The sequence below is a fragment of the Calypte anna genome, chromosome 18, assembly GCF_003957555.1.
Source record: "Calypte anna isolate BGI_N300 chromosome 18, bCalAnn1_v1.p, whole genome shotgun sequence".
In the NCBI taxonomy this organism is placed as follows: Eukaryota; Metazoa; Chordata; class Aves; order Apodiformes; family Trochilidae; genus Calypte; species Calypte anna.
Window position 1 is genome coordinate 9,157,656 of NC_044263.1, and position 23,042 is coordinate 9,180,697.

At 48.9% G+C, this 23,042-nt stretch overlaps 1 protein-coding gene across 1 annotated transcript in view; it reads right to left on the reverse strand.

Moving 5' to 3' along the window:
* Nucleotides 1-11,950: 11,950 nt before the first annotated feature.
* Nucleotides 11,951-23,042, reverse strand: part of LOC103533899 (heparan sulfate glucosamine 3-O-sulfotransferase 3A1) — a 28,653-nt gene continuing 17,561 nt past the window's right edge. Inside the window, exon 2 of the mRNA XM_030461829.1 lies at nt 11,951-12,570. Coding sequence (XP_030317689.1) covers nt 11,952-12,570 — 619 coding nt within the window. The 3' untranslated portion in view covers nt 11,951. The remainder of the gene's footprint in view (nt 12,571-23,042) is intronic.

A 23,042-nucleotide genomic window follows, 5' to 3' on the forward strand; every position in this document is an offset into this window, starting at 1 on the left:
GCAGGGACCACCCCTCAACTCCAAATCTTTGGTGAGTGCACCCTGAGCAGTATTTCAGTGACTGCAAAGGGAAGAAGGCTCAATCCTGGAGATGGAGAAGCACAGAAGGGTTAGGGTAAAAGAATTCTGTCTATCCAGAAGGAAAGGCATCTGTGTCTGTCCCTGGCCTGCTGCCATCATCTCGTTATCTACCAAGTTCTCCTTGCTGGAATGTCTGACTTGAAGAACCTCGTGCAGGAATCCCTTCTTTTTAGAACACTGCCACACTCAGATTTGGAGAGTCAGGGCATGATTTTTTGGAGATGTCTTTACAAGAACCTGGATTTACCCTTTTATTTGCCTGCCTGTCTTGCAGCCTCAGGGCTCATGGGTCAGGTTTCTTTTCCTGGTACCCCCTGTCGTGGTTTTGCAGGGTTGAATCAGGTACCTCCACTGAGCTTCAGAACTCTGAAGTAGAAACAGAAAATGTATTCATCCTACATAGCACAGCTGGCCAACCTGCAACAGGGGACAATTAAATCCAGACTTTGATCATCAAACTTAAGCATCTACAGGAATGCCCAAAGGCTCTGGTCCAAAATCAGATCATTGTAGATATTGGATTTCTTCTCTTATGGCCTAAGAAAGGGTTGCTCTTGAGCCAGATATGTTTTTCTTGGCTCCTTGACTCATGGCAGGATTTCCAGAGCTTTCCAGGACTTCAGCCATTCTCATGGATCTTCTCTGAATCCTCGTCCAGCTTTTCAGCCTCCATCCCAAGGTATGGAGCTTCCTAGGACCTTACAGATCCAACCTAAATTCTGGATAACTTGTGCAGGAAGCCATCCCAGTGGTTAATGGTGAAACCCACTTCTAGCTAGGGATGAAAAGTCCTATAGAGGTGGAAAGCTGAGAAACAGGGAGATGTGTAGGAGCCTTTGGGCTTGGAGAATGTTTGGAGGTTTGAAGTGGTCTGACACTCCTGCAGCAAAATGTCCTGGAGGGACAAAAGAATTTGGATGCAGATAAACAGCAGAGTGGTAAATATTGTTCTTGCTCTGTGGGTATGTGTGTGTCCCAGATGTGGCTGCAGCTGGAGGGATTTGAGGAGGTACTCAAAAGCCTACAGAGATGCACAAATGGGGTTTGGGTGACTATGGGAAAGCTCTGCCCCTGCACAGCCCTGACCACTGGGTCTGAGGTGGGCTCTACAGCTGCCTGGGTCTCTGGGCTTGGAGGAGCTGGGATGAGGAGGTGGTTAATGAGCTGTTTAGAGCACCATGAATAGCAGCTTTCATCAGCTGTGCTTTCCCAGTACAACAGGGACAACATGGAAAAGCAGCACAGGATCCTTGGAGGAGCCTCCCTCTGCCTTGAATCCCAGCCAGCTCCATCCCCACTTTCCTTTGGCTCTTTGGAGACTGAAACTTCCAGCTTGAACCTGCTACAGGGTGGCTGGATCCACCTTGAGCTGCTCAGCTCTTGCTTGGAGCACGGAGAAGGGGTCAGAAGTGAGCAGGACCTTGCTGTGCTTGATGTGAGTTAAACCCTCACAGACTTGAAGGAGTTCTGCAACACCTACCCTGAGTGCAAGAGCATGAATATTCAAACAAGACCATACTTGTCGAGAGCCTTCTGCCAAAAGGTAGTAGAGAATTTGATGTAAAATCAGAAATAGGCTTCAGTTGCCTTGGAATACAATATCCTCCTGAGCTGGCTTGCATATCACTTCACAAAGCTCAGCTGTCCACCCAAACTACCAAAACCTCCCAAACTTGGCTGCATTTCAGTGCTTGTGGGATGGAATAGAAAAAGAACAGAATGCCTGAGAGTCTCTGTTTCCAGTCAACCATGGAGCATCCTGCCCAAAGCTAAGCCTGAGAATGGAGCTGCATCCTCTGTGTCTGGATGGCTGTAGGAGTTCTTGGGGTCATTTCTAGTTGGAGATGGGAGTGGTGGTGCTGGAAAGGAAGGTGAGCTTGGAAAAGGAGTTTCCAACAGCAAGTAGCCAAAGGAAACTGATCATTTTTATGCCAGTAAATTGGAACTGGGATTACAAAGGCAGAGAAGAATTCTTAGGTCCTGAAGCTCATTTGTTTGCTTAATTCTGGGTTCAGGTGGTTGGTAGAGGAAAAGATGGTGGCCACAGAAATTCCCAAACTCTGGATCTGACAGAATTATTGGCTTTTCTTACCTGAGCAGTGTGTGCAGGAGCCCTCGGCAAGCAATGTGCTGGATGTGATGGCTGCTTCGTGCCCAGAGTCACTGTGGGAGGTGTGGAGGGAGGAGGGGCTGGAAAAGCTGCAGTGCTCCAAGGCCAAGGTGGGGGTAGAGCAGAGGAGGGGTGTGAAGGATAAATAACACTTCTGCAAGAGCAAGACTTAGAGATACAGCTGCCACCTTCCAGTTTCTCAGTTTCTTCCCACCTGCAGCTCCCTTGAACCTTGCCTTTCATCTCTTCAATCTTTATTTCATTTGATTAATAAAAAAAAAATGCCTTTCCTTCTCTCAGCAGAGATACTGGAGCACAGCCCACAGGTTGGGAGTGGAGAAAGGGAATAACTGCAGCTTGGCTTCTCCTCTCTGACCATCAGCCAGCTCCCTATCTCGGGATGGATCCAGCAGAAGCTTGGGAGCTCGCATCCAAGAAGCCCCAGTGCTCTGCCAGGGCCACACAGGTAGCAAAGAGCCCGATAGAAAGGCAAGTGCAACATCTGGGAGTCTTTTTTTCTGTTGCCTCCCAAGTATTTCTAAGCAGTAGCTCTCTGATGTGCATGGAGGGTTTGCCAAAGCTCAAAAAACTCCAGAATTCCTCATGAACACCCCTGCGTGTGCACAAACACCCACCTGCAGCTGTCTAGGAAATCTGAAGCAGAGGACAGCAGCTCTGTTCTGGAGTAATTTGTCACCTGTGACACCCTGAGGTCCTTTGCAGGAGAACAAGCAGTGGGATGTTCTCTGTGGCTCTTTCTCCAGCCTTGATGCTGCTGCCCCAGGGCACAGCAAGCTGGGGACCGCCCTCTCCTGCATCCTCCCTCCTTCCACATCCTCCTTCCTCCTCCTTCATCTTCCCTTCTTCCTCCTGCATCCTCCCCTAGGAGTCTAAAATTGCACCTGATGAGTAAAAGGAGAAGACAAAATACTCCTCTACCTGGCTGCTTCATCCTTTGGGGTTTGCTTTTCTTACTGGTGCTGTTCCTGTTCCTGGTCTGACTTTGGTGGCTGTGCTTAGGAAAGGTTACAGAGATGAATACAAAATTTTAAGCAGTCCAGATCTGTAAATATTTTCACAAATGCAGAGAATTAGAGAGGATTTGGTGGTTGCAAAGTGTTAATAAATACTGCTTCAAAAACTGGGCACATGCTGCAGATGGATGCATTTCAGGAGGGGCAGTTAAATACCTAAAATGCACCCTGTAACCTTTGGTAGTAACAATTTTCAACTTGTTTCTTCGTGAGAGATGTGTTATCCAGCCTGGGAAGGGGAGTTCTCACATGGGACTTGACTGAGTAACCACTAATCCCAACACATAGCTGAAACAGATCATTTCTTAACAACAGAACTGGCAAATGATGTTCCTGTGAGCCACCCAGCTGAGAAACAGCCTCAGAAGTATAAAAATGTGTTTCAGGAGTTGATTGTGATCAGGGTCAGTGGTGCAGGAAAGGCACAAGAAGAGAAAAAGAAAAAAAAAAAAAAAGAAAGAAAACATAATTTCATTTAAAATAGAATTGAAATATCCAGAGCAGAGGTGCAAATGAAGCCATTTGCTTGGTGAGGGGCCTCTGGATTTTTTCCTAATGAACTCTAATGCAAAGAGGAAATTAAAGAACTCTGGTTTCCAGTCTGCCCAGTTGCAAAGTGTCTGTGTGGGAGCAGGGCCAGCAGGGAGCATGGGGAAGGACTTTGCCACAGAGGAACCTTTCTGCTCTCAGGCTGGAAAATGGTACTTGTCAGGAATGGGTTTATATATTTATTTTTTTTTTGACAGAGTGTTCTTGTTTATTAAGCAAAGCAAACAACTAACTCAACCAACCTGAAACTTTAAGCAGGAGATCATCCTGGGTAAACTTCTTGACTTGAGTGGGTTTGGTTTTGATTTTTCTGAAAGAACCTTCCAATATAGGCCAATATCTGAAACTGTTTCTTTTCTGAAATGGAAGCATCCTGATTTCTAGTCCATAACACTTTTAATTTTGAATTGTAAGTTAAGTTTAGCATGAATGGGGCTTCTTTGCTTCTTTAGTTGGGGAGAACTGAAACCAAATGTTTAAAAATTATCTGTTCCAAAATGCTTGGCTTGACTGAAGGCAAATGACTGTTGTTGTTTTTTAAAAACTATAAACAATATTGAAATTCTGACTGTTTATCCCCATATGACTTGAGAATTGTTTACAATTTTTAGGCATTTTTCAGGAACTAAAAACCTGTTTCTCATGTATATTTATGCTGGCAGCTGCTATCTAAAGGACAGCTCAGCTCTTGAAAAGCAGAAGCATATGAGGATTTTCTCTTTACTAAAGCTGGTGAAATCTGGGGTGTCACTGCAGGATGGATTCCCCCTGACCAGTTTGCCCAGCAGGACAATGATTGCAACTGGGTTGGTTCCTCTGCACCTTTCCCTTGAGGCTGAGGGTCCCAAACCTGCAGCATCAGCCCCAGGAGCTCCCCAGCTCTGGGAGGGGTTCAGGTGGTTGAAATGGGAGACACCCAGCTTTGGACTGACACCCCCACTCATCCCCCAATTTTGGATTGACATCCTTGTACTGGCCAGAAAACCAACCTCAGTTTCTGTGTGACCAGGGTGGGATCTGCACAGGGATGTGCCCAGACAGGGCTGCTGGGCTCCTGGGCTCAGCCCCATCAACTCTTCCACTATTCAGTTTTCCTGAGGCAATGAAAGCCCAGATTTGGTCCTGCTGATGTTCACTCTCAGTCCATTGCTGCCTCAGCAGCAGCATCCTCCTGAGTGTCTCCTCTGGACCACACAGCTGGGAAAACCCTGGAGCAGGGATGGCTCACATGGCACCTCCTGTTCACCAAGAGCTACAGGGGCAACATCCAACCCAGATGGGCAGAGCTGGCTGTGTTTTGAGCCCTGCCAACAGCTCACACGGGTAGCCACACAAAAATGTCTTAATTTACCCTTGATTCTTCTCAGTGTGGAAAATGGAGGAGTTTGGTCTCGGGCCAATAACAGTTTTGAGTTCCAGGGAAGCACAGTGGGGTTTTAATAAATCCTGGTGTAGTGATGCTGTTGGCTATACATTTATATAGGGCTAGTGAGGTGTCTGTGGGATGGGGTGTGCCCCTGCATTGGGGTCCTTGAACTGTGGCTTCACTTTGGCCAGTAGACCCTGTCTGGGCTCAGCAAACATGCTTTTTAAAGTCAGAGGAGCTGATTAAAAAAACAAAAACCAAAACCAACAACAAATAGGAAATGGCTTCTAGCAATCCAGCAAACCTTGTGATGCTCCTGGAATGGTGGGGTGCCCTGCTGGATGCTCTCCTCTGCCCCCAGCACCCCCTGCTCTGATCATGGGGGCAGTCCCTGCTCAAAGCCCAAACCCTTCAGCACTCCAAAACCCTGGGTCCTGGGGAGCCACCAGGCAGAGCCTCGGCAGCTGCTGAGGAGCAGGGGATCAGATTCATGACTGTGTTTGCCCTGTTGATATGACTTCTCCTTCTTTTCCCTCCCTTGCTGTCTCCTCTGTGTGCAGCCACGGGGGTCTCCAGCAGTGAGGAGGAGAGAAAATCCATTGATTCTGTTCCATAAGCCCTCTACAAGGAAAGGTAAGTGCTCCCCAGCTAATACCTCTCAGTCATTTCCTTTAGCTGTTGCTCACATGCCCTAAATCACAGCTGTTGATGAAAGAAAAAAAAAATAAAAATAAAAAGAGCTGGAGAAAGAAACCGTGGCTGAGCAGGTCTGATCCTGTCTGCAGCATGGGCACTGCCCCAGGGTTACAGGAGATGCTCCTTGGGGCCAGGTGCTGGGATGTTTGTGAAGAAGGACCTTCTCTTATTACCCTGTTCTGAGATGCAGGAGAGGAAATAGCAGAGTTAGGGAAGGGGGGTGTACTTGAGCTGTGTTAGCACTGAGAACCTCAGGTAACACCCAAACCAGGGAATTCAGCCTCCAGAAATTACACAGTTGTCTTAAAACCCCTGAGATTTTTATTACCATAATTATTCCATTGAACCCTTCAGTTCAGTGACTCTGAAATGCAGGTGCTGAGCCCTCCTTGCAGAGCTCCCCAACAGCTTTCACCAGGAGCTGGGCTGTCTGCAGGGCATTCCTCAGTCATCAGATTTGGAAGATCTCTTGCTGAGGTGATGTGCAGGAGGCTTGGCACAGGCTCCAGCACCTGGAGAGACAGCACCTCCAAAACTGCTTCACCTGGGGGGCAGTTTGGAGCCTGAGGGCAGCGTTGGACTCCAGAGCTTTCCCCACGGAGCTGGGATGGAGGGAGCGGAGCAGCACCAGCCCCACGCAGCCGTGAGGACTGGACTAAGATGGAGGAGGTATCATTTTTTTTTTTCCAGAACCATGGCTGGCCAACATCTTAGGTAATAAATGCTGTGAATGGAGGACTGCAGCCTTGTTATTGCTTGGCAGAGGGGAATTGGTCCTGCACGTTGGCTTCTCCGGAGTTTTCCACTCAGGCGTCGCTGAGTTCTTGCCACCACATAGATATTTCTGTATTTCAGCAAAATTCCCCACTCCTAATCTGGATAGTCCTGGCTGGGTGGAGTGCAAAACTCATACTGTTAGCTCCGGATAACGGTAATTAAAAGAAAATAAAATCAAAGGTGCTCAGAAAAGGAATGGAAAATTTTTCTGTGGAAGCCAAAAGATTGTATTAAACTTCAGTGGTTTAATAAAATATTATGAAGCTTGGGAGCGTATTTTCCCTGGGACTTAATCTGTTTATACATCTAAAAAAGTAAATAGAATATCACTTTACTTGACCACACAGAAAACCTGAGCGCTGGGGGCTGCTCTGCTGTGTATATTTCTTAGTGAATTGCTTCCCCCTCGGGTTTCACGTGGGGTGCCCTGAGCTGGGTTTGTTCCTCTCCTACCAGGTGGGGGAAAAGCAGGAATTCATCCAACTTGGTGGCAAAACCCTGTGGCCATGGCAGGGTCAGCATGGCTGAGGGTTGGATGGCAGGGGGAGCTGTGAAGGTTTGACTGTTCAAGGGTTTTTTTGCAATCTAAGAAAGGAGCATGACATGAAGCTTGCTGGAGAAATGAGAGGAAGAGGATGGAAATGGTGCCAGGGATGCCAGAGGGACGTTTGCAGCAGGCAGAACACCCTCCCCCCAGCTGCCATGGGCTGCGGGAGGTTTAGGGGCCTAAAATCAGACACAAGTGGGTAATTCTGTGCTTTCCCCTTTTTTCATAAACTGCTCACCCTTTCCAAGTTGCTGCTGCCAGCAAAAAGAGAGCACAGCCTCTCAGTACCCGTAAACTTTATTAAATGTGTGCTTTTTCATTCTTAAATTAAAATCAGTCTCTTGCATACTGAAATAGCACCAAAGGGAGAGGGATGGCAGGATCACCAAGCAAAGGGGAGGGAGGAGAGAAAACCCAGAAACTGTTACGTATGAACAAGAAATTTTTTTTGTAATGGTTAAGAAAATGGGTATTTGATTATTTTATTTTTTTTCTGCCCCTAATCTGGACACCTAGCAGAGCACACACTGTGTGTCTGCAGGACAGAATAACTTGGGTCAAATCCTTGCTAGAAATTTAACTTCTGAGTGCTGCATCCCAAAGACCACCCCAAATCCCACGAAGAGGAGCCTTGTACGTGGCACACTGGTGTTTATATTCCTTTTAACTGTGTAAATTATTGGGTGGCAGCATTTCCTGAGGAGCTGATTCTGGCACAAAATTGGCGTCAGCTACAACGTGGATGCAGCAGCCCTGTCCTCACCCTTCCAGAAGTGATGCACATCGTAGCAGCAGAAGGGCCAAAATGCACTGGTAAAGCAAAAAAAAAAAACCCCATTTCTCAGAAAATTTTCCAGGTGTGGCCAGTTGAAGCATGGTGGGAAGAGCCTTCCCACAGCCTGGGTTTGGCTGAAAGCTGCTGTGGGCTACAGGGAGGTCTCGTGTTCATGTGTGTTTCTGGACTGGGCTCTGCAAGCCTGCCCCAGAGTGTAACTGGGGAAAAAAAGCCTGACTTTTGCAGAATAAGTGCAACCCCTGTGCTCAGCACCTCAGTGCCAAGGATCAGGGTGGGTTTTGGGGCTGTGATGTCCCAGTTGTGGGGCTGGGCAGGGTGCTGTGCAAGCCCAGTGAGATCCACTGCCTGGTGGGCAGGGGCATCTGTGCAAATGAGGGTGATGGAGATGTGTCCATCTCCTGACAGATTAATTTGGTGCTTGACATTGGCAGGTTGCCTTATAAAGGGTTTGGGGTTTTTTTTTCCTTTCCTTTTAAAACAAATGTTCTACAATCTAAATGTTGCGTGGCATTATCAGCCTAAGTTTCATCAGTGCCTAATGGGACATTTGATTATTGAAAGCAGCAGAATTGTAATTCCCCTAATTAGCTTCTTATTGGTAATGGATTGATTTTCCTGCTTTGAAAAAAAATAAAAATCAAACTCTACAGGTCACTGGTTTTTTTTATTTATAGCTCCTTTTGCTTTGCCCTCATCCACGTGCTCAGGACTGTAGGCCTGCAGTTTTCAATAGTTTACTTCCAATTCTTCTTAGGTTAAAATAATCTAAACTTTATGGCTGGGTTTTAAAAGAAGCCTAAAGAGTCTAGAGGCTTAAATGGCAGTAGAGTTCAAAGCAATTTGATTGCATGACCTCTTTTTAAAAGCCATTGTTCCTATGTGGAGGGATTTTTAAAAACACTTACAGCTCCCATCCAAAAAACCCTCAGATCCCCAAACAGTTTTACTAAGTGTGTGTCGAGGGACTCAAACCCTCTGAAATGAGTGGAAGCAAAACATCGGAGCATTTGGGGGGAAGGATGCCTGGGGAGCTGAGCTCTGTGTGCTGGGAAGTGGTTTTTGCAAGGGAGGTGTGCTGGTCGGGCTGTGCACACCCCATGGCTGAACTGATTGAGTAACTGTGATTTGGAGGCAGTTGTAGGAAATCATCTGTATGCAGGTGTTTCATCTTGCTCTACTGAGTTCAGAATGGGAGGAACAATCTGCAGCATTAAAAAGCTGCTTCATACCAGTCTAAATGTGACCTTATAGGAGAAAATAGCAATATAATTATTTTTTTAAAAATCATACTCTTAAGTGATATTTATACTTGTCAAAGGCATGTGCAGATTAGCCCCATCTTAAGTCTCCTTTAAATACCAAAGGAACAACATGCTAAAATCTTCTTTTCAGCTTGGAAACCTCAGATTTTGTGTCTCAGTGGTGCTGGCACTGTTTAGTTGTCCCCATGAGTGAGTGATGCCCTGTGCTCCTCACCCCCTTGGCTTTTGCCCTTGGGTGGAAGATGTTGCCCACGTGCCACTCCTGCCCCAACAAGATTATCCCAGGAATGAACACCCACCCTTGGGCTACTCCTTAACCCCATTTCTTCATCCTTTGGCCAGCATGGGCAGAGAGCAGATTGCTCCCTTTCTCTCCAGTGACACTTTGGGCTCTGGGTAATGGTCTCCCCATTCCTCTTTTGGCTTCTTCTGATTTGGGAAATCTGAGCTGCAGTAATGAGCTGCAGAGCTGGTGGAAGGAGCCGTGACCCTATGGAGCCAAAGCTGCTTGACCAAGCTCTGATTTTCTCATGAACACCGAGGGGCTGAGGGGAGGCAGGTGAGAGAAAGGGCTGCTGGGGGTCTGTGGGGTCCCTCATCTGCTGTTTTGCTGAAAGGTGTTGGTAGAAGGCAATTATACCAAATGTACACCCAGGTGTGGGACAGAGCATTGCCAAAAACAGGATTAAAATAAGACACACTGGAACAAGAATGGTGAAGGGGATGAAAGTATCCCTGGAGGCAGGAGGGGTGGCAGTAAGATGGACCACACCAGGACAGCAGAGCAGAGACAGCTTTGGTGCCACCAGCCCATCAGAACTGCTCCTCCAGACAGGAAAATCTGAGCTTTGGAATGACCATGGTGGGAGAAGGTCCTGGGTCCTCCTGACAGTAATGAAGGTGTTTTAGTGACCTGAGCAACTGGGCCTGGCATGAAAAACCATGGGGTTTGTGTCTTAAGGAGATGGGAAGGCCCCAGGACTCCAGATCCTTGGGAATGGAGGGAGGTGTGGAAGGATGGGAGGGATGGAAGTGAGGGCAGCCAGGAAGGGATGTGTCCCATCACCTGCAGTGGAACATGGAGCCACAGAGCTGAGCAGGCATCAACTGTGTTCCTAACCTGTCAAACATGGACATGACTCCCTCTTGGGTTAAATTGTCATTTCAGATACCAGGAAACCTCTGCTCTGCTGTGGTTTTAGAAAGGTCTTGGCTGGTGTGCCAGTGAGCTTGGTCCCCAGGTTTCTTCCTGACCAGGTTGAGCAGGTGATCTCCCACTTTGTTTGTTTTAAAAGTTACTCAGGAGAGGGAGCATGGTTGGGTTGTGTTTGTACAGCACCAAGCAGTAATTAGATGCTCCTCTAGTCCTGAAAATGCTGCAGATAAAGAGCCAGCAGATAAAGGAGCCCAGGGTAATACAAGATCCTGCTTCACTAATAGATTTCTGTCACTGAGACATTTCTACCAGCGAAAAAAAAAAGGTGATAAGGATCAAAGCAAAGAATTTAAAGCTCCTGGATATTGCAAACAGGAAATTCATTTTGCCTGACAATTTTTAAAGCCTGGCACAACCAATGCTCTTGTTCCTGCTTCCCCCTTGGTTCTCCTCTAGGAAAGGACAAGAAAACTTCCATCATCTTCTCCTCATTCTCTCCCCTTTCTGGATGTGATTTGAATTCAGTTTGTCCCCAATGTTTTAAGACTGACTCAACCTAAACCATTCTTCACTGTGGCTTAAATAACATCTGATGGACAGTGTGAAGTTACTTACCACACCTGAGTAGGGGGATGATGGGTCCCCCAGCACCTTCAAGCCAGATGGACCATGAGCATCACCTCAGTGTGACCCTTATCCATCCCCTAAATCCCTTCCCATGGGCCCTCCTAGGACAAGTCCTCAGCTGCCAGCATGGCAAATGGGGTGCATGATGCTGGCAGTGGGAGACACTGGTTTGGAGCCAACTCCTACCAAGGAGGCTGTTTGACTACCTGGCAACATTCATCACAGAGTCAAAAGGATCATTTGTTTTCTTTCACTTTTGGCTACCCAAATTGTTTTTTCTCAAAACAAAACAAAAGAAACAAAAAAAAAAAGGAATATTGGTTTTGGCTTCTGTAAGATGAAAAATAAGTTTGCTTGATGAAAAGGGCTTGATTTAAGGGGGGCAAAAGTCAAAGAAAACATTGGATAAATTGAAATAATTTTACCCAAGGTTTCATGCAATAAGAAAATCCCCTAAGGTAAGGTTCTGAAAGCCAAATTCATTATTAAGCCTATTTTTTTTCTTTTTTTTGGTATTGTCAAGTGTTGAGGTCTGGTCTAAAATGGCATTGGTAAGCCAAAATCTGGCTGACCTTGCAATGAGGCTCTGAGCCCCTGCAAGCACCTCTGTCACTTCTGGAGCTGGGCCTGAGGACATCTACAAACTCTGCACCTGCCTCTCATTTTATCAGAGATTGTGCTAAATCTTGGGCTCATGGAAGGAGCTGCAGACCACAGCAATACGACCCGGTTGCTTTTCACAGCCTGCTCTGGACAGACACATCCCCTCATCTCTTGTGTGAAGAAAGAAGGAAAGAGCAATGAGAAAAAAAAAAAAAAATCAGAATCAATCACATTTCAGCACAACTTTTTTTTTTTTTTTCCTGTATTTCCCCCCTTCTCTACTGATGCGTAAAAAAAATATATATTATATTATATTTTCCTTTTCTTAAATTATTTTTTTTTCAGCCTCAGTCCCAGCCAAAGTCCTGCCCTGTCATCTGGTAGAACTTCATGTTGAAGGGTCGGTAGAAGTCCCGCAGTCTCTGCACCACCTCCTGGTCTATGTCAGGGTGGGTCCTGCCTTTCGTCTTCCCCAGGCAGTGGGGTTTGCTGCTGCCTTCTGCCTTCTTCAGGCAGGGGAACCCCTTGGTTTTGTTGAAGTAGAAGTGTTTGTCAGTGATGATCCTCTTGAGGCCCAGAAAGTCCTGGACCCTGCCCAGCTCCCCCGCGGGGTCGCTGATCAGCCTCTCCCCGCTGACGAAGAGGATCTGCCCGATGGGGAAGTGGAGGAGCCAGTTCTCCAGGTGCTTGGCGTAGATCCCGATCTGGATGGCGCTCCAGGAGGTGTCGATCAGGCCCGTAGTCCTGTTTTTGAAGGTCAGGCTCTCAAAGGTGGGGATCTCGGGCTTCTTGGAGAGCGTCTGGGTGTAGTCTGAGATGGCTCTGGTCACGGGGTCCCGCACCACCACGATCAGCTTGGTGCCCTTGGACATGGAGGAGATGCGGGCGGGGGCCTCCCTGGTGACAAAGTAGCTGGGGGTCTTCTCCATGGTGATCTGCCCCTCCAGGGTCCTGGGCATGAGGTCCCTGGGAGAGGGGGAGAGAGGGAGATGTCAGTGCTGAATGCCCCCCATGGGCTGGGGGACACTGAAAGGGGGGACCTCCCAGGAATGTCCCATGGGACCAAGGGCAGGATGCTCCTGAGCCTCACACCTCCAGCCCAGCTCTGTTCCCTCCTTGTGTGGATTGTCAGGAGGCACAAAATGTTCAGACTCAGCAAAGCATCTCAACACACCCCTGATTTGCCACTTCCTTTCTCTTTACTCTTTACTTAGAACTACAACCTGAATCCATTCTGCCTCTCTAAGGCCTCTGAAGAGGGGGATCCCACCTCCCTTCCCTCAACAGCACTTTAAGAACACAACACATCCCTACAACCCTGATGTCCTATCCCTTTAAGTTCCTCCCTGCCCACCCTGGGGTTTCCTGCACAATGGCTCAAACTCCCTGGAATGACAGTGAATTTCCTGAGTAGCAGCACTCCCCTCCTGCAGGGCACGGGGCATTTCCAAGGGCCAGGAGGTAGGCCTCCTACCTATTGGCGTTTTCAAGGTGGCAGCAAGATGGTGTCACATAAAAAGGTGCAATATCAGTCCCCTGAACTCAGAGTTTTCCTTCTCCCACTTACAGAAATCCTACACATGGGCTGCTTTGGGAAGCTCTCCCAGCCAGGAGTGGGAAGGGGCTCGGGGCAGGGTCCACCCTGCTCCATGGTGCTCATCAGAGCTCCTGGGCCAGGTGTTGGGTGGGATTGTCCAAAGGACCAGAGGATTTGGCTGCAGGATAACTTGAGCTCCTCTGTGGGAAAGGAGGCACAGCAGGAAGGTGTAGGAGCCATAGGGTGCTCCCGGCTCCTCCTTGTCCCCCTCCTGTTGCCTTCCACACTGCATCCCACCCCCTCCCATCCACATCACCCCATGTATCACGCCTGGACATGACCAGCTGCAGAATTCCCCCCCCCCATCACCTGGTTACCCAAACCCATCCCTCCTTCCTAGGCCCTCAGCAGAGTTTTTCCCTCCAGAGCTTGGTTGCCTTCCAACATTCGGGTCCTTCCCAGTGGGAATGGGAGATGGATGGGGGGTGACTGCAGCTCTGGTGACGTTCACTACTGTGCCACCAGCAGTTCTCATGGCAACTGAGGTCCCAAGGAGCAGGGACCTTCATTTCCCCCCATGCCCTGACCCTTTGTCTTTGACCTGTGAGACCCGTGTGGGGTGATGAACTGCTCCCTGCCTGCCTGGGTGTCACCAGCGTGCAGCAGCAACATCTGGTTTGCAAACCTGTGCAATATGCCAGCAAAATTAAACTCATCTATCAAAAAAAAAAAAAAAAAAAAAAGGCAACAGCGGAAAGCCAACAACAGCTAAAAACCACTAATAACACCCAAACCTCAGGCTGAATCGTTCCCTTACAAATGAGGTGGTGAGGATTGACCCTGCCCAGAGCAATGCTTCCCATTTGCAACCATATCACATCCTGGCTGAGCAAAGAGACACTCCTAAAGGAGCCAAATCTCTGCTGAGGGCTTATGTTTGGGGGAAACTCTGTTAATTTGGGACATTAAGGCTGGACAAGACACGAGCTGAGGGCTCTGAGAGAGCTCCTGCAAATCCTTAGGGATGCAGAGGCACAAAGGCAGTCACTGTGACCACTAAGAACGGGTTCAAAACCAGCACGAGGATGGCCTCTGCCCAGAACCACATAATTCTGCAGTGGGCTGTGCCATCACCTGATCCTACAAAAGCCAAGAGTGTAAATGCCTCAAATTCATTGACCAAATTCATTGTGGATGAAATGTGAGAGTCCCAGAGCCACTTCACCCAGGGGGACCCTGAAGCCCCAAGTGCCCTCAGCTGGGAAGAGGTAACAGGAGAAGGATCCTACAGAACACCAACACTGGTACTGGTACTGGTACTGGTACTGGTACTGGTACTGGTACTGGTTCTGTGGGTGCCTGATCCCAGGTGCTGGCCTGGCAGCTACTCACATGTGGGGTTGCTCAGGACAGCCTCGTCCATCACTTTTTCCCCCTGTGTTTCTCACCCTTGCTGCTCCCCTGCCTTGGGAACCCTGCAACAACTGAGCCATCTGAAAGCAGCTGAACCCCTTAAAGGGTGAAGGAACCAGGTCATGGCCCCCTTCCCACCACCCTTGCCTCCTCCCTGCCCCTTTTCCACAGCCTCCCGCAACTGCAATTTGCTGTTGAGCAAGAGCAGGAGCTGCTGAGGCAGCTGACTCCTGTTTGTGTTTTGGTAAGTGTTGAAATCTCTGCTGGGGCTTCCCGAGGAGCTTAACCCTTTTTGTGGCAAGGTTGAGACACAGAAGTTTCTTTAGCACCCAGGAATGAGCACACAGCTCCCTTGCCAGGGCTGGCAGGCAGGGATGGGCCAGGAGCCACAGGGAATGTGCTACCACAGCTTTTGGGAGATTAATTAATTACAAAGGGCATCTTTCATGGACGTAAACAGTTGCCTGGAGGCCTCCCTGGACTAATGGCATCTGGGTTTTATTGCAAAAGAGCCACTTGAAAAGACAAGAACCACAAAAATGTTTTTGGCAAGAGCAGCCACCAGTGGGCCCTGCCAGAATAAATGGATTCTGTTATTTTAATTTTAGTAGAGCTCGGGGCTTTATTTAATTACTTAATAGGGGAGGAAGACTTTGCTCAAAGGGAGCATTTTGGCTGTGCATGCAAATTCATATCTGGCCTTTTCCAGGTCCCTCCTTTCTCCCCAGCCCTGGTGTCCAATACTGGTTCCCAGTCTGGGAGGCATCACCTGGGGCTGCTGCTCCTGGGGGCTGGGGCCCTTTGCCCTCCCCAAGGGGCCTCCTAGAACTTCCCTTTGGTAATGCCACACTTTGGGATTTGTCTCCCCTTGGAGTCACTGCAGCAAAACCTCCAGCACCCAGCCAGGTCAGCTGCCTGGGAGTGCTGGGCAGGGGAAGATGCTGGGGAAGTGCAGGGGAAGATGCTGGACAAGGGGTGATGCTGGGCAGGGGGAGGTGCCGGGCAAGGGGTGATGCTGGGCAGGGGGTGATGCTGGGCAGGGGTGGGTGCAGGGCCAAATGATGCCCAAGGTGCTGCTCTGGGATTTCCCAATGCACCCTGGTGTGCCAGTCCTTGGCACAGGCACTTTAGTGCTGGGGTCATGTCAGGAAATCCCAGGAACAGGCTCCCAACCCTCAGCCACTCCTGGTGTGGGAACTGAGCTTTGGTGTCATGTTTATTATGGCTTTTTTATCTCTTTATGGTCTGCACAATGATGCCTTTGCAAAGCCTGAGTTTAATTTTCCCAGGGCAGGCAGGGTGTTGGCTGAGCCCCTGCTCTGCAGATCAGAGCCCTCCAAGGCACCTCCTGGTCCTGAGTCCCTGTTCAGGGAACAGCTCTGGGGCAGGAAGCATCACTGGATGTCAGGAAACCCAGTAACATACAGGGCCCCCTCCTTACAAGACTGAGCACCCAAGGGCTGGGTTTCTGGAAATTCAGCTGGGTGGAATGGATGCAGTGATAGGTGATGGTGGTGCTTGCCACCAACCCTTGCTGGGTTCCCCTTCAGCTCTATCAGGGGCTGGGAAATGGCTCAAACCAGATGGTTTGCCTCAGCTGACCTGTGCTGCTGTCCCAGTAACTCAAAGCAGCAGCAGGAGCTGGTGATCCATGAGAAAACAAGCAGTGGTTGTTCCAGAAATATGATTTTGGGGAGGGAACAGCCTGTTCCACACAGGAGGAGCAGCCCCGTGCTGCTGTTTCCCCCAGAGGTGAGAGCAGCTTTTGGATCCAGAAAACTGGAGGTCACTTTGCTGTCTGATGTCCATTTTCTGCTTTTCTCAGGCCGTGCACTGCTCAGCACCTCCTGGGCTCCTTGGCTGTGTCCAAGGCACAGAAAGCAGCTGTGGATGCACTTGCTGTCAACCTTTCCCACATAAATCTCATCCAGCTCTCTCCCAGAGGGAGCCTGAAGTTGGCAGCTGAGGGCAGCTCTTCAGCAGGCACCACACCAGCCCACCCAGAGCAAGAAATAAAGAAATAAAGCACCCACCCCACATGCTCCCTGGCCTTGAGCAGAACCTGCCCCAGACTCAGCTCTGCTTACAATCCCAGAAGGTGAGTCCCTTCTCCCTGGCAGCCCTAGTACAAAGAAGAAGAAAAAAAAAAAAAAAAGAAAAAGAAAAAGAAGAAGAAAAAAAAAAGGAAAAAAAAAGAAAAGAAAAAGAAAAAGAAGAAGAAAAAAAAGGAAAAAAAAAGAAAAAGAATGAGAAGAAAAAAAAAAAAGGAAAAAAAAAAAAGAAAAAGAAAAAGAAGAAGAAGAAAAAAAAGACATTCCTGTTCAGAGTTTGAGGGAAGCCCCTGCTCCATCAATGACCCCAAAACCTCTGACCCCTGTATAGAATTTGTATAGAATTCCCTGCCAGAATTTCAAAATTTGTCTCCAGGATGGGACCTGAGTGTGGATATAAGAGAGCTGAGAGTCCCAGGGGCTACATGGAGCCTTCTCCAGCACGGAGCTATCAAACAAGGAGGAAGGGGAAACTGAGGCACAGCATGCACTGAAGCACTGTGCGTTGCTCCCTGTGCTGCCACAGCCACCAGCAAGCTTTCTCCTCCTCTCACCACCATTTCTCTTTTTCTTCCAGATCATTTTAAGCAATGATTCTGTCACAGATATTTATGGAAAAAACCCCTCCAACTCCAACTCCATCCCCAGGGGTTGCCTCGCCCCAGCCATGCCCCAAGGTACCATCCCAGCCTGTACAGGAGATGACTGAAAAGAAAGATGCTTTGGCAACACAAACCTGATGTAACCCACTGTATGTATATCCAAATTTTAAAACTCTGTCCCCCCCATGGGGTCAGTGTCTCAGCCTGGGGGCTGTGCTACCCTACCAGCTCTAGGAGGGCTCTGAGTTAGCTTTGATGAGCTGTGAGGGCACGTTGGAGTGAGTCAAACCTCCTGCCTTGCTTTCCTTTAGATGTCAGGTAAAAATCAATAAATGGAAAGATGCATTTCAGGAAATTGATAACAATTGAAAAATAGATACCTCCAAGGAAAGCTGTGGGACTGAGGAAGCTGGAAGGAGAGTGGCAAACAGATCAGAGAGGTCTGGAAGGAAAAAAGAAAATCCCTCATTGTGTTGCTGGATGTAAAATCAAGTCCGACTGACATTAATGTCAAAAAAGCACACCCTTGCTATTGATTTTAACTGAGGAAAGATCTGGCTCAGATTGGAGCCAAGAGGCAGGAATGGCCCAGGAAGGGACAAGGAAGACCCTGGCTCCTGCCCATCCATATCCATCCTGCTGCTCAGGCATTTTCTCTGCCTAAAGATAATGGGAACCCCAGATGTTACTGGGGGGGACCTGCAACCTCCCCATCATCTCCCAGAGGACTCCTGCAGGGCCTCTTCTCCCTCCCCCAGCCCTGGCAGCTCCGTGCCTGCTCCTGGCACAGTCAGAGGTGTTGGGAGCTCCCAGGCTCATCCTCACAGTGGGTGCTGGGGTTTATTTGAGGAAGTCTCAGTATTTATGGATCTCATTACGTCTGCAGCCAGGAGCATCTGTTTCCACGCTGTATCTGTCAAGCAGCATCTTATCAGTGGAGCTGCCTTCCCACCCCTCCCTCTTCTCCTGCCACTTTAATTCCCTATGAAGTTCAGGAGAGAGCTGACAGCCTGACAAGGGGACACAGTGGTGTAAATCACCCCCTAAACACCAGTCTGCAGAGTCCATCTCCCTGGTCCCCATCCAAACCCCAGCAGCAACCAGTGCCAGTGGTCCCAGCCCAGGGCTGTCCAGAGCAGAGTGGGACAGAGGGTCAAGGCAGTGGCCATGGTGTCACCCTGTCCTTGGGTCACAGCTGGGAAGCTTTCTCCTTCCCAAGGAGCTGGGAAACCCAGCAAGGAGATGCTGTGGAGAAAGTGTTTCCATGGGCAGTCCCTGATAACTGCTTTGGTGGACACTGTGCTTCAGGATGGGGGGGCAGGAACACTCCCTGGCCTGCCAGGAGCCCCCGGAGAAACAGGAACAGGAAAAACTTGGGATCAGCTTCCCCAGCCCGACAGGGATGGGGCCACGGGGCCCTTCAGGGCAGGTGGGGGATCTGCTGCCAGAGGGGCTGCTTGGGGGGCTCTGCTCAACAGGACTGTCCCCCCCCTCTGCTCTGAGAGCTTGGCTGCTGCCCCCCCCGGGGAAGGGAGATTGCACTGATCAGATTGCTAATTACAATGCGCAAGCCCTCTGCCTAATTGCTCTGATTAATTATTGAAGGGCAGCTGAGGGCAGCAGGTGGGCAGGAGCCCTGTGCTCAGGTCTGGTCACCTGCTGGTCGAGGGGGATGTCCCTGGCAAGAGGTGATGCTGCTGTCCCTGTTCCCATCACCCATAGGAATGGTGCTGAGACCCTCCTGAAAAATCCCCTGTGCTGGGAGCACATCTGGGCATCTCCTGGAGACCACCAGTGCCTAAGTGGTATTGACAGGCAGACACTCCCTGGTGCCATTAGCTCTGCAAGCCATTGATTTGCTTTGCTGGAACAGGAAAGTCACTGGAGCTGAGGCAGTGCTGGGGGGCACAGCTGCCTCCTCCAGGCTGACCAGCTGGGACTGGGAAAGGGGCATTTTGTAGCTGCTTTCTTTCCAATGGCTAAAAAGCCAAGTGATCTTGGTGGCATTTCTGCCACTGTCTGGGAGGATGCAGGGTCCTGCCTGGTGCTGCCCCTGGTAAATCCCCAGAGCACCCTTTGGCCATGGCTCCATCCTTTGTCCAGGAATGGAGACACCCCCAGGCACCATCTAAAGGAGCTTTTCCCTTTCTTCATCAGCCATCCCTGCTGCCAAGGAGTCCTGCAGTGGTCCCCACTCAGTCTGACCATGAACCTGCTCTTTTTATCTCACCCTTATTGCTCCTCTCCAAGCAGGCCCAGACCCTGCCCTTCCTCACCACACCTGGACCCAGTGCTCACACAAACCCTTTGAACCCCCCCATTCTCCATCCCAGTGCCCTCTCCAGCACTATGACCCTTTCCCAGTAGGAGCTCAAGCTCAGCACTGGTCAGGGCTCCCACAGAGCCCATGAGCATCTTGCCAAATCCCTGCAACACCAGTGAATTCTTAAATGGGAGCAAACCAGACCCCCCCAGTCATTTCATCCAATTTCCAAGGTAGCTCCCAAAGAATAAGTGGATCTTCATTTCCTAGCTGGATTTGCTTTGGTAAATTCAGGCTTCTGGTAGATGGTTCTGTTGGTTTTTGGGAGGCATTCTGTATTGTAACTGGTGCCTCATAATGAAAATGGACACAAGGTCTGCTCTCCTCTAGAGACACGTCTGTTATTCTGCAACCTGCTGATTGCCCTCTATGCCATATTTTGCCAGAGGAGGATTTTCCAGCTGAGATGATGGTCACAATCCTTTAACAGCCTCACACCCTGCTGGTGCACAAAGCACAAATCAAGAGCTCCCAGTCCCACCAGGCTCAGGAGAAAGTCACCGTAGCAAAGCCTGGAAATGCATCTGATGACCCCAGCACTCATCCTGAAAAACCTTTGCCCATTTTCCCACCACAAAGCTGTGCTGTGGGGAGGGAGCTCACGGACTCTCCGCATCAGGTGGAAGGATGCTGAAGAGCCATGGCCTTCATAGAGACCAGCCTGGGCCTCACCCTTCTCAATTCTGATGGTAAAATACCTACTTTTGGGACCTGCCTCACAATTCTGAATGTGTGCTGCCTTTTTTTGTTTGTTTGTTTTCGGTTTTTTTTTATTGTTCCTATTAAAGCTGTGCCTGTATGGGCTGATCTTTATCCCCAGCTAAGCCCTGAACAGAGCAGGAGATGGCACGTGCTCTGAAAAGCTGATGGAGCAAAGAGAAAAAGGCTGAGGGATGAGGAAAAAACCTGGCAGAACTAACCCAGTATCTGCTATAATTAAACCTCAATTCTCCTTCCCTAAGGGCAGCCCTGAGGTGTTACATGTGTTCATCCCCCCAGGCACTGGGGGTGGCCTTGGGAGGTCCAGAACTGTCCCCCCAGACCCTCCCCTCCACCTGGGTGAACCTTCCTGATGGGCTCAGCCTGGGGGTCCCAGGGGTTGGTATTGGGGAGCCCATGGGGAAGCCCCCACCCCCAAACCAGTACCCAGTGCACATCTCTCACCCCAGGACTGCGCAGCTCAGCCCTGACTAAGCAAATCACCTTAAAGAGGAAGGTTAAAGAACTGTTTGTTATTGGAACTGTCTCCCTCTCTAGGAGTAATTTTTTTATAAATTAGCTTCAGCTTCATTACTTCATGATATATTTCCCTTGACATTTAATTATACTTACCCCAAACACATTAAGCCAATCAGTCTGAACAGCTTCTTATTAATATGCAAATTTCTCCTTTGAAAAGCCATGAATCTGTGAAAAATCTCTTTAGGTTTCTATTAGGCCCATTTGGGAAGTTGGGAACCCCATGTAACACCCTCCTGGTCTGTGGCCAGAGGAAACTGGTGGTCCCAGAGCCACAGGCACACCCCAGTTCCTGGTTTTGGGATGAGAGCAGAGGATGCTGCCATCCACTAAAGCCCCCTAAAGGGCCTGGAGCCATGAAGGAAGAAGGGTGAGTCCTCCAACCCCCTGTGGTGGTGGCAGCTTATCCACATCCCAGCCCTGCTCTGTGGGAGCTGAGCTTTCCCCTCACCACCAGCCCTGGATCCTCTGCTGTGGACCACAGCAGGGAGCATCACCTGGGATGCTGTCAAATCTCAGCCCAGTTTTTAGCAAAACAAACAGGAATCTGGTTCCCCCAGCACTCTGGGCAAATGGGATGTCATTTGCATTAGGCAAATAAATTGAACCACACAATTAACCATCTGCCCTGGAACAGCTTTAGGTTTGGCTTCAAAGCATCACTTCCAGCCTCCCTCTGCTCCCCCATCCAACCTAACACCACAGGATTTCCCAATTGGAAACCAGTGGGGAATAAAGGCATTAAATCATTCCTGTAAGTAAGAGGAGGAACCATCAGTGCAGGTACCACAGCCCTGGTGGCCTTTGGCCTCCTGGATGTGTTTCCCATGGGGCAAACCACAAAACTGCCTCAAACCCTTCCAGTCTCCAGTTCCCACCAAAAGCCTTCACTTGTTCCTGGGAGCTGCTGAGTGCCACATCAGCTTCCCAAGAGAAAGTTACCCATTCCATCTTATTCCTAAAGAGGCTGCAGTTTAAAAAAATATACGATCCAGTGTAATTTTTTTTATTCCCTACAGTTAGACATTAAGATTGGAAATACATTGCAATCAGTGTAGTGTATAAATAGTCCTGTTTTGGAAAACAGCTCTCATGAGCAATAAAGAAACCCAATTTACTATGCACTTTAATAAAAATATCTCTTTTAGCATATAAATCAAACCAAAGTGAACAGATAGAAAAAATAAATTCAAGCCCCCTCCCTGGTTTTTGCTTGAGAGGGCAGGCAGCCAGCCCTGAGGAAGGGCTTGTCTGCCCTATATAAATATATGCATGAGCAAATCTGTTAAAAATTGTAGCCACCACTTTGTTTTCTAAAGGTCCCAGTTTATCCTTCAGCAGAAAAAGGAAGGCTGGGGAGAGGTCGGTGAGAAACACAATCCTTTCCTGGAAAAACAGGGTAGCCTGTGCTGACTTTAAGTGCATCATATGGTATACATACATATATATATATATATAGAGAGAGAGAGAGAGAGAGAGATTTTTCAAGCCAGCTAGAGACAGAAAGTGATCTTATACCATCTAAACCCAACAATCCTGCCTGGACTCCTGGCAGTTTTCCTTGCAGTCATCCCTGCTGCCCCCCTGCCCCTTCCCCCCATGGGCTGCTGCCGTCTGCCACCATTATTTTTCACAAAGGCATATAAATCACTGTGGAAACTCTTATTATCTTATTTTCCCTCTGCTTCCCTCTTGTCTGTTTTGAGGAAAAATTAATGCATTTGTCTCCAGAAAAATGTGCAGTCTCTATAATTCAGCTTTAAAGCAAGCACAACTAGCAAATGGATAGACCTTGGTTAGGAGACTCATTTTTCATGCCAGTAATTGAACCCTTCCCTTCGATTTTTCCTTTGGGTGTTAAAGACAACTGATGCCTTCCTGGAATCTGCTGAGGTCTCAGAATGGTGGAAAGAGACAGAGAGATGGAAAGAAAAAGCAGAAGAGAGAAAGACACAGAGAAAAAGATGGAGAGAAGAAGATTGAGAAGGAAAAAAGAGAAGGAGGAGAAGGAAAGAAGGAAAAAGAAGATATGGAGAAAGGGAAGGAGAGAGAAAGAAGAGTCTGGAGCACATCTCAAAGCATCAGCTGCCTCTGTAGGGAGAACTTTTGGGAGCCCCAGGGAGCAGAGCATCCCAGCTGGGATTTTTCCAGCAGCTGGCAATGAAGGTCTGGAAGTTCTCCTTGCATCCAGGCTGCTGAGGAAAGCCCATCCCCATCACAGCCCCCACAGCCTCTGCCTTAATCTGGCCCTGAAGCTCCCCACCTGCAAACCT